This window comes from Artemia sp. Qi Xiang Cuo, chromosome 9, assembly GCF_049724085.1.
Source record: "Artemia sp. Qi Xiang Cuo chromosome 9, ASM4972408v1, whole genome shotgun sequence".
NCBI classification, from domain to species: Eukaryota; Metazoa; Arthropoda; class Branchiopoda; order Anostraca; family Artemiidae; genus Artemia; species Artemia sp. Qi Xiang Cuo.
In genome coordinates this window covers 75,180,316-75,192,641 of record NC_142802.1, presented here as the reverse complement: position 1 = coordinate 75,192,641, position 12,326 = coordinate 75,180,316, and the positions used below count along the sequence as shown (strand labels likewise).

General features: G+C 37.6%; 1 protein-coding gene across 3 annotated transcripts in view; it reads left to right on the top strand.

The window, feature by feature from the left end:
* Positions 1-12,326, top strand: part of nAChRalpha4 (nicotinic acetylcholine receptor alpha4) — a 327,885-nt gene that overhangs the window by 219,059 nt on the left and 96,500 nt on the right. For all 3 annotated transcript variants that reach the window (XM_089094869.1, XM_089094868.1, XM_089094870.1), the window contains one exon: positions 150-296. In XM_089094869.1, coding sequence (XP_088950995.1) covers positions 150-296 — 147 coding nt within the window. The remainder of the gene's footprint in view (positions 1-149; positions 297-12,326) is intronic.

The window sequence follows — 12,326 nt, the reverse complement described above, 5'->3', positions numbered from 1 at the left end:
CCGAGAAGAAATAACTTATATACCCTGGAAGGGGGGTGGTAGGAAGGCCACATTGTTCTTTGTTCCTTTTTTGCAAAGAATAAAATTTTTAAATATAAATCTTCAAATATTAAATTTTGAAATATTCAGTTTTGTGTTTTTTTTTTTAGTATATGTGTAACCGTCGTGGTGCTGAATGTACATTTTCGATCACCTCAAACTCACAAGATGGCACCATGGGTACGGCGAGTATTTATTCATATACTACCTCGACTTTTGAATATGAAGCGACCTCAATGTAACATCGATAGACACAGGTAGGTGTGTTCCGTCATTCTTGATTAATATTAGGCTATATAAAAAAAAAACTTTTTATAAACTGAAAGTAAGGAGCGACATTAACACATAAAAATAACAGAAGTTATTCCGTGAAAGGGAAAGGGACTGTCCTCTCATCAACACCTAACTCTTTACGCTAAAGTTTGACTCTTTCTCACAGCTCTACTTTTTCAAACAATAAAAACTTGTAAAAAATAGCGTAATAAAAACTAGCGTAAAGAGCGAGGCACTGAGGAGGGGACAGTCCCTTTCATATACGGAATAATTTCTGTTCGTTTTAAGTTTTAATGTCACTCTTTACTTTCAGTTTGAAAAGAATTTATTAATTTCTGAAAGTTTTTAAACTAACGCAGTTTCGAATTTGGCTTACCGAACATAAAAAAAATTTTAAACCTAATTTATATATTAATTTTTAAGATTAATTCTTTATGTGAAGGGCTGCCCCCTCCTCAATACCCTACTCTCTCCGCTAAAGCTGATGGCACTTTAAAAAAAAAGCTTCCTATTCTAATTAAACGGTCCCCGCGTTTCAGTAGAGGCTCTTAAAAAACTGGGACAATACCTTGCGTAAAGAGCAAGGTATTGATGAGGGGGAAACCCTTCGTATATGGAATAATTTATTTTCGTTTTTCAGATAATGCCGGTAAATCTGGCTCACCCTCTATAAAATACACCCCTCCGTCTCACGGAAAACTCCCCGTGGATCAACGTAAAGTGCCCACCTTCCCATTCAATTTCCCTCAAAACAGTTCAATCCACGCTGAGAATCCCCCTCCCTGTAAAATTGCTTGTGGACGATTAAGCCTGAAAAATTCTCCTTAGCAATCTTTCATTTGAATAAAACTTTAATCTCTAATTGGTTTGTGGATCACTCCAGAAATGCTCCTTCCATGAAAATTACTTCCCGGGAATCAAAACGTGCGGAAAAAAGCCCCTGGATAATTCCCCCGGAACATTTCCACATGAAAAATTTGGCAAAGAGAATGTAAGACAATTAAAAAGAATTTCGTAAAGTAATTCTGTCAAATCCGCCCAATGTATTATTTCCCCTGGAAAATTTACCCCCCCCCCCGGAAATTTCCCTCCCCAATGAAGATTTTGCTATAGGAATCTACCCCAAGAAATCCCCCCCCCAAAAAAAATGTCTGTATACTTCCCAATAACAAATACTATAAGTAAACAACGGGAGAATTTCATAACTTGGTTACAACGATGGGCAATGCCAAATATTTAAATTTGTCCACCGACCCTCCTGAAATTTCAGGACACGTAATCAGGGCAAAGGGAAACCAAGAAACACAAGAAAAGAAAAAGGAAAACAATCTGTTTGTGTGAATTCGTGACGTCCGGTATTTTTATTTTCTTAGAAAACAAAACAGGACTCTTTCTTATAAACCACGCTGTCATGCACTTATTAAAAAGAAACAGTTGTTATTAAATTGAACATGACAATATTCTTTTAATAAAACGGTGGATTAAGATACGCGTATTATCAATGGTTTCTGCAGGATTAGTGTCAAGTGGGCTTCATCACTGTAGAAGACAAAAAAAAGGAACAACGAAAGAAAAAATTGAAAATTAAGTCTCTTCGAAGACTACAGAAAGTTTTGCACCTAATCAGACGTGCCAACTGGAATTCTATGACTGTCATTTTCGCTGGACAAAATTTGCCATTCTCTGACGCAACCACTGTACCTATTATATATACAGTGGACGCAACTTAGCTTTGTCTCTTATCAAATATTCGGTGTCCAACAAGCAGATATTAGATATGTTTACGCTACAAATTCAGGGGGAGAAACGATGATAACAAGCTAAAGCTTTTCTCAGATTTCCTGATCATGAGATCGCTCTGTTTTCCTTATCCTTCTCTTAAAACAAATCAAAGGGTTGTGGGTTAAACTACTTTGGTAGCAGATGTATGACACAAGTACCCATCCCTTTTTATTTCCAACCAAGAACTTGCCGACTGAATCTTTCCAATAACATTGGAAAAGAGATGAAAATTTAAGTTCTGTTTCCTAGCCTCTTTTTCTATCTTTATATTTTTCTGGAACTCAGAATCTTCTGTGAGTCTCTTTTTTTTCTTCTTTTTGGCTATTCAATTTAATATTCAAGTAATTTTGTCAATCTGTTAATTTTCAATAAATCATGAAGCATTTCCTAGGGACAACATCATTGCGTTGCTCTTAAGTTACTCGTTACTCTTACTCCTAGCTTCTGAAGTTGATTCCAAACGTAAAAAATTCTTGAAATTTAAAATAACTTTTCAAAAGGTAAAAAGGTGCGAAAATAAGTCGGATTTTCGAAAAACGTGAAAAGACCACCAAAAAACAAAATTATTTTGACGAAAGTTAGTGTATTTAATTCAGTGTATAAGAGAGCCTAGTACAGAGGTTTCAATCCCCAACTACTAAAGCTAAGTTTTTTTCAAGAAACTTAGCCATTGAAGAGTTTTCATTTTTTTTCTCCCCTGGGGTGGTTTTGCCAAATAGGTGGTTCTAGGACCACACAAACTGGAAACTTTAGCGAGTTTTTTTGAGTAGAAAAAGAGATCAGACCATGAAAAAATGGAGTTTTCTGCCAATTCCATATTGCAGCAAAATATCAATTTTGCCAAACAAGGGCCAAATGCTATTGAGTATAAATTACGAGTTATCCAATCAACTTAGAATAACCTAAATGCTGTTTATTCAGCTGTCCAGTTTCAGAGCCTTCATACCGTGCTGTGCTACATTTCTTCCTGAAGCTACATAAAGCCTGTACTAATAATAATTAATATGGACTATCATTTTTTTTTAAAGTTCGTCAGCTGGGTTTACTTACTTGAGGCTCCATAGAATTTTGATACGTCTAAGCATTATTTTGCACACGAGAGTCGGTAGGTCTTTCTGTAAGCAAAAGATGAATGTTGGGATTCTGAAAACATTGACTTCAAGCCCAAATCTTCTAAGTTTCATTAAGTATCTAGATAAATATAGAAGCTAAATTGGTAGGGATGTCATGATATCCCTCATGATTTCCCTTTATTCTGAAAAATATTTTTGATTAAGCCTGTAATTTTGGGATTGAGTGGTGATACTTCCCCTCATATTGCAGGACTATTTTAGGCATATCATAAGAGATCATATTCATACTCTTACCTACAATAAAGATGGGGATGGGGGTGGGGATTAATCCAATATAGATTTTCTTATAAACTCCTTTCAAAACCCGCTAAAATGGTGACCAACAAGTTCATCTTAGATGTTTCAGACCCATCCTTCATATAAATACATTCTAAGGGGCGTATCAGTGATTTCACAACCTGCTTTCCAAAAGTTCTTTATCCATCTTTTACATTGTCAAATTTTAAAATCTTCAGTTTAATATTCAACTGTCCCTGGAAAGTTTTTCTCAAATTCTCATCCTGGAATATATTAACACCATAGCTTCCCGGAAGGTAGTTGACGTTCCTTAATTTCAGCTTTAAATTAATCCTAGACACTACTGGATGGTGATTTTTACTTTTAGCATCAATAACAGTACTCCTATATAACCTATTATCCTGTATTGACCCTGCCAATCTTTAGTTTACAATAACATAATCAAGACCATTAGCTCTCTTACCATCATGTAAATAACCTGTTAACTTTTGGGTCATTTTATGATAAAAAGCTGTATTGGTTATAACTACTACCTGTAGATTGCTATACCTACAAATTGCAGCAGTCTGTAGCCATTACAGTTTTCTTTTCGTTTACCAAATTTATTTAGGTCAGGATGCCATCTGTTTCTATTTCTACTGACTTGGGCGTTAAATTCTCCTAATAAAAACACCATATTTCTACGACGGACCCTGTCTATTTATTCCTGTTGCAGTAAGTAAAATTCATCTGAGTCACCACTATCTCCGTCAGTCGGTTCTACAGGGGCGTATACTACTATGACTGATACCCTGAACTTTTTAGTCATAAAATGAGCAATTAGTATCTTATATTTAATACCTTCCCAACCTAAACAAGACTTAGCAGCTTCCTTCTTTATCATGAGCCCCACTCCCTGTCTATGTGCCCCATCCATCCTGCCCGAGTTAATAAATTTGACATCACCTAATTTCATGTTTCCTACCCTTGGTACGTGAGTTTCTGAAACTCCTGATAAGTCCACTTCGAACCGTCTAAATTCTTAAATTTTTAAGAAAATCCTCTTTGTACAGGCGATTAGTTGAAAATGCTAGTTAAAAACCACAAATTTCTTTTTGGATTTTTCCACTCTATTGTGAAATTACAAAAATACCTTTTGACTTACCACATTCAAGCAATCAGTAAAGCAAAGGAATCTGTCTATTGCATATCAATGTGATAGATAATTATAAAGCAGTAAATAGACTTACATATTGAGCCTGAATTGCCGTTCCAGGAAGGTTTTTCGCTTGATGAGACCCAAAATGAACCCAAATATATTGAATAGAGAAGTGTATCTAGGCAGGGGGGGGTTCCTGATGTGACCCCTTCCACCCTTTGAAATATTTTCAGACTCATAAATTGGTCGGAAGAATATAAGTAAAAAAAAAATTATTTCTCCGAAAAAAAAAAAAATACTCTGAAGGGGTTACCGAGAAGATAACCCTTCTTACTCAATTTTTGGATGTATCCAACGCCAAAAAAAATTCCTAGATACAGCCATATTGAACTCTGTTTTGAGTTAGAATACATCCTTCAGGTATGTTCTCCATCCTTGAACCCACAAAATGTCTGAATGTCTAACGTGCAAGAAAAAAGTTTAATATAAAATTTAGTAAGTTGAAATAATCAAATTATTTGAAATACATTTAGCAATTGAAATTAACTACTTTAACTGTTCAAGCATTATTCAATCTGATGAAAAACCAAGTTAGTGTAAATAAAAAAAAAAATCAGTCAACTAAGGTTTGTTTTCATCTTTCCCGTTATTACTCTTTGAAATGAAAACTTTAGCATTTGCCCAAATGTTCCGGCACAAACTTTCAAAATTTATGACAAAAAAACCATTCAGTGGAGTTCCACTTCCCGGCTTTCACATTCGACATCTAGGCAATATTTCCTGGAGAGATTTAAGAGGATGTGTTTTTCTTTCTTATATCCCAGAATTCTCTCGTAATTGCTTCAAAGGATGCTCTTGTTTCCGTCAATAGGGTTAAGGGGCTCAATAGGGTTATCGAACAGTTCGTGGTAACGAACATTTAATAAGGAGTGACCCGGCGCAATAGTAACCGAACCTCTAAAAAACGGAATTTTAATACCAATAGAAATATAAAAAATGGCTTATTATGCTGATTTTAAACATATAAGTTTCATTAATTTTAGTTTTAACAATTAAAGTCAACAACCCTGAGAAAACTTACCTGATTTTTGAAAAAGGGGGAAACAGCTCCTAAAATCGATATAGCCTTAATGAAAGTCATACCATCAGATCCAGCGTATCAGAAAACCATACTATACTGGTTTCAAGCTCCTATTTGACAAAATATAGAACTTTAGGTGACCAAAAATATTGGAGGGCAACCTGACCCCTTCCCCTCCCCTTTTTTTGCAAAGTTGTCCGATCAAAATTTTGAGATAGCCATTTTGCTCATTATAGTTGAAAGGCCCAATAACTATGCTTTTGGATATAAAATTAGATTGTTTGGTGGTATATTACATCTATTTCAATTTATTAAACTCTAGTCGGAACCAATTCATCTATAACAGAAATACCAATGTTTCTTATAGATTTTAATTTTCCAGATAAAATTATTTATAGAAATTGGAAAATGAGCGGTTGGTTAATTACCTTTGAGCTGGATCATGTAAAAGTTCTACTAGCGCGGAATAGAATGAATGAATGATTAAATGAAATTGAAGAAAAAATTGAAGGAAATTGAAATTGATTTTGAATGAAATTGACAAAAATTGAATGAATGAACGAAAACTTGTCGTGGGTCCTTTTCAGTTGATTAAATAAAGAAAAACAAGTTTTTTCAACTGAAATTAAGGAGCAATAATATTCAGTCTTCCATTAGATCTTGACCGGTCAAGACGTCTTGTTTTGAAATAAATGACACTTGTGATTTTTAAGTGAAGAAGCGAGATCAGCCTTGTGAACCTTTCTTTAGCAAGTACCAGTACTAATCTTGGCTTAGGCGACCAGGTTCTAGTTGAAGATATAGCTTCCAATTCAAGTTCTGTCAGGTTTTTATTCCTTAGCCTAGAATGTCCCATCCTTGTAATGAATGGTACAGAAAATGTGGAACTGGGTCTTTCCAGTGTTCTAAGTGCAATGCTTGGTTGCACACTGATAGTGCTGGCATAACAAAAGTAATCGCCTTAAAAACCCTAATTGGTTATGCGTTCAATGCCGAGCGTCGATGGTTGAAAACGATGTGATTAATTCCATCGATAATCAACCAGAAGTGGTTCAACCAATCGAGGCTGTAAAATCCCCCGTTATTTCGGATGAAGAAAATTGATCTATCTACAACGAAGATCAACTTGAAGTGATCGTTCGAAGTAGTATTAGAAATTCCCCTACTATACCAAGGGCTTCGAGTAATGTCAACAATAGTTCTGATGTATCGATTGATTCTGCAAAAATAACCACAAATCTATTATTCCAGTAAAGGTGAATTGACAAGCATTGCAGATTTGCAGAAACGGCTAGTGACTTCGAGCCCCATACCTGTGAAGATTGCCTAAAAAAAGAAACGGAAATCGTCAATCTCAGGAAACGGATTACTAATCTTGAATTTCTTTTTGATAGTTTATCTGATCTTTACGAACGTCAGAAAAGTGATCTTTTCAATGACAATGAAATCAAAATGTTAAAAGTCGGTTTTCAGCTAGCAATGGTTGATGCTATACATGCATTAAAATCCCCTACATCGCCAGTAGTAATCAACATTATATTTCTGGGGCGCCCCCGTACAAAACAGGTTTTTCTGATAGATATTCTATTCTACTGGTCATTACACTCTTTCTTTGCCAAGAGATTTATACAAGTTTTTTTTTTTAGGTTAAATCCGTGGTCTTTCATCTGTAAGTTTATTAGTAGGTTTTTTTTTTAAACTTGGCTAATAGGTTTTTAAACCTATTACTACGAACGCTATATGCATTCCATTTTTGGAACTAGGAGCGAGATTGTGTGATCCTATACGACTGGTTTCGTTTCATGGGTTTCATTAATAGAAGGACTAAGGTTTTTTGAAAAGGATAATTACTTCTTTAGTTTACGAGATTTGTGAATTTTTTCGAAAAGATATTTGCGTAAAGGTATTGCGATGGTTAAGAATGCCTCACGGGTAATTAAAGAATGGGATGCTTGCATCAACAATACAAAGAATAAGCTCAGATACTTAATAGATTTGACGCTTACAAGAGACATTGCTAGAAAGTATTAAATAGCTTAATTTAAAATTAACGATAGAATGACATTGTGACTTGACCTAGCTTTACCTCGCCTATGTGGTCTGTATAATACATAATTAACGTTTGAAAAGTATTGTCAATTTAAATAGAAATGGCTGAAAAGTGTTTTGAGGGGGATGGGTTGCATGGAGGGTTAAGTTGCACGAAGGTTCAGTTAAAGGGGATACAGTTGCACGGGGGTTTCGGTTATACAGGGGTTCAGTTACAAGAAGGATTCAGGTGCACGGTAGTTGAGTTAAATGGGACTTGAGATCCACGAGAGTAGTGCTTTGTCGTGGTTTAGCCGTGTGGTCCCTTACCGCAACCCCAAAGCGCTCCGATCCCCCCCACCAAACCCTACCGGAACTCCCCGGTCCGCACAGGTACTCTAGGCTCCCAAAGGGGAAGCGGTTCACCTTGTAACTTTTACATTCTCTTGATTTTCAAAGTTCCGTTTGAAGGACGCTGTTGTTTTAAGCCAGTGTGATTTTTTCTTTACATGGCGTTCGTTCAAAAAAGTAAGAATTTATGTTAAATAAATAATTCTTATATTTTTTCCGTTCAATTGAAGGCGAGGATTTCTGTTAAATAAATAATTTTTATACCTTTTAAAATGACTTCACGGGGTTTGAGGGGGCTTTGTTTTTTTAAGCCTTTTTATTTTTAATTTACTTGGTGTTCATTCAAAATGCAAGTATAGTCCTTTTTATTTTTTTGGGATGTTTATTTATTTTTATTGTTACCGCGCGTTCAACGACTCCTCCCCTTGGTAACTTCCAGAGGGTTTTATGACACCTCCTCACAATGAATTCAGATGGATTTAGGACTCATCCTCCTAGCCATAACTCTTTTCAACCTTGAGCGAAGACATAAAAGTTTGATGAAGTATTTTTCTCCTTAACAACTACATTAATAACTTCCAAGATGATAGGACTTATTTTTTAATTTAATTGGGAATGAAAAGTCAAAGTCTAACATAAAGAACAAGGTATTTCGGAGGGGGTAGCTAACTTCATATACGGGATAATTTCCATTCGTCTTAGTTTTTAACGAAGCTCCTTATTTCTAGTCGAAAATGCTTATTTTTTAATTTAATTGGGAATGAAAAGTCAAAGTCTAACATAAAGAACAAGGTATTTCGGAGGGGGGTAGCCCACTTCATATTCGGGATAATTTCCATTCGTCTTAGATTTTAACTATGCTCCTTATTTCTAGTTGAAAATGCTTTTTTTTTAACTTAATTGGGAATGAAAAGTCAAAGTCTAACATAAAGAACAAAGTATTTCGGAGGGGGTAGCTAACTTCATCTACGGGATAATTTCCATTCATCTTAGTTTTTAACGATGCTCCTTATTTCTAGTTGAAAATGCTTATTTTTTAAATTTAATTGGGAATGAAAAGTCAAAGTGCCAGAATGGTTGAAATCCACTAGCTCAGTATTGTGGTCTTAGTCCACCAGCCTGAATAGTGGAAATCCACTGGCTCAGTATTGAGGTCCCAGTCCACCAACCTGAATGGTCGAAATTCACTAGCTCAAAATTGGGGTCTCAGTCGACCAGCCTGAATTGTGGAAATTCACTATCTCAGAATTGGGGTCCTAGTCCACCAGCCTGAATTGTTGAAATTCACTAGCTCAGAATTGGGGTCTTAGTCAGTGTTCAGATTGGAGCGTTGGGGTCCGACTATCTGGGCTCTATTTGTCAAGACCTGAATGCTAAGCGATGGACATGAGCTCGATTGGGACCCCATTGTGAAAACGGAAAACAAAAAACAAAAAATATATTGTTGATATGTGTGTAGAGCATGGCATGGTTAACACTAGGGGCAACAGTCTAACCGTTGACGGTTTTAGGTATCCGTGAATAAGTTCTAAGGTGAGAGTGGAAATTGGGACAAATTTTTGGAGGTGCCCACCTCACCTGCTCAGAGTCTCAGGCAAGTGACCCTAAATTTGAAAAAGTGGAAATTGGCTCAGATTTTCTAAACTGAGCTGAGACAGTGAATAGATACTATTGGGAAAGTTATTGGAGACGCTGGGCATCCTTGAACAAGTGCTAAATTGAGAGAGGAATTTGGGACAATATTTGGGTGCACCCACCCGCCCAGAGTCTCCGGCAGGTGAACTAAAAATTTAAAAAAACACACAGAGACGACAGACACAAAGAGACGAATCACACACAGAGAGGACAAACACACAGAAATGACACATAGAGACGACACATACACAGAGACGATACACACACACAGAGTCAACACACACAGAGAGATGAGACACACACACAGAAATGACAAACACATATAGAGACGACACACACAAAGAGACGTCACACACACACACAGATACGAAACATACATAGAGAGAACACAAACAAATAGAGACAACACACACACACACACAGAGACTAAAAACACACAGAGACGACAAACACGCACATACAGAGGCTACACACACACAGAAACGATATAAAAATAGAGAAGACACACACACATAGAGATGCAACACAAAACGAGACGTCAAACATATAGAGACGATACGAAAAAATATACGACAAACAAACATAGAAACCAAACAAATATAAACGAAAAACAAACAACGACGACACACGCACAGAGAGGACAAACACACAGAAACGACACACACACACACAGAGACGACACACACATAGAGACAACACAGACATAGAGATGACAGACACACAGATATGAAACATCACACAGAGACGACACACACAGAGTCCACTCACACACAGAGAGGAAAAACACACATAGACGACAGACACAAAGAGACGAATCACACACAGAGAGGACAAACACACAGAAACGACACATAGAGACGACACATGCACAGAGACGATACACACACACACACAGAGTCAACACACACAGAGAGACGAGACACACACACACACAGAAATGACAAACACACATAGAGAAGACACACACAAAGAGACGTCACACACACACAGATACGAAACACACATAGGGACGACACACACATAGAGCCAACACACACACACAGACAACATCCACACAGAGACGACACAAACACACACAAAGAGACGTCACACACACACAGAGACGACTTACACATAGAGACGACACACACACACACAGAGACGACACGCACACAGAAACGACAAACACACACACATACAAAGAGACGACACACACATAGAGACACCACACACACAGATACGACACACACACAGAGACGACAACACGTAGAGAGACGACACGCACACAGAGACGACAAAACACAGAGACAACACACACACACAGATACGAAACACCCACAGAGACGACACATGCACAGAGACGACACACACACAGAGTCCACTCACACAGAGAGATGACAAACACACAGAGACGACAGACACAAATTGACGAATCACACACAGAGAGGACAAACACACAGAAACGACACAAAGAGACGTCACACACACACAGATACGAAACACACATAGAGACGACACACACAGAGACAACATCCACACAGAGACGACACACACACACACACAGACGACACACTCAAAGTGACGACTTACACATAGAGACGACACACGCACAGAGATGACAAACACACAGAGACCAGACACATAGAGAGAGACGACACACACACAGAGACGACACACTCAAAGTGACGACTTACACATAGAGACGACACACACACAGAGACGACAAACACACAGATACTACACAAATCTATATACTAAACTAAAAAATAGAAGAAAAAAACACAGAGAAACAAAAAACACATTAACTAACCCCAAACCTCTACTACACATTAAAATAGAGTAAAAACACAAAGAAAATACACACACACAGAGATATGACACACACAGAGAGACAACACAGACAGATATATGAGAAACACACAGATACGAAACACCCACAGAGATGACAAACACACACAGAGTCAACCCACACACACAGAGTATAAACACACAGAGACGACAGACACAAAGAGACGAATCACACACAGCGAGGACAAACACACAGAAATGACACAGAGAGACTACACATTCACAGAGACTATACACACATACAGAGTCAACACACACACAGACACGAAACACACACAAACACAGAAATGACAAAACACACATAGAGATGACACACACAAAGAGACGTCACACACACAGATACGAAACACACATAGGGACGACACACACATAGAGACAACACACACACACACACAGACAACATCCACACAGAGACGACACAAACACACACACAGAGACGACACACACACAGAGATGACACACTCAAAGTGACGACTTACACATAGAGACGACACACACACAGAGACGACAAGCACACAGAAACGACACACACACACACATACACAGAGACCACACACAAAGAGAGACAAAACACACACAGAGACGACACACACACACAGATACTACAACAAATAGTTAGACGACACGCACACAGAGACGACACACACACACATACGACACACACACACAGATACGATACACCCACAGAGAGGACACAGGCACAGAGAAGACAAACACACAGAGTCCACTCACACAGAGAGAGGACAAACACACAGAGACGACAGACACAAAGAGGCGAATCACACACAGAGAGGACAAACAC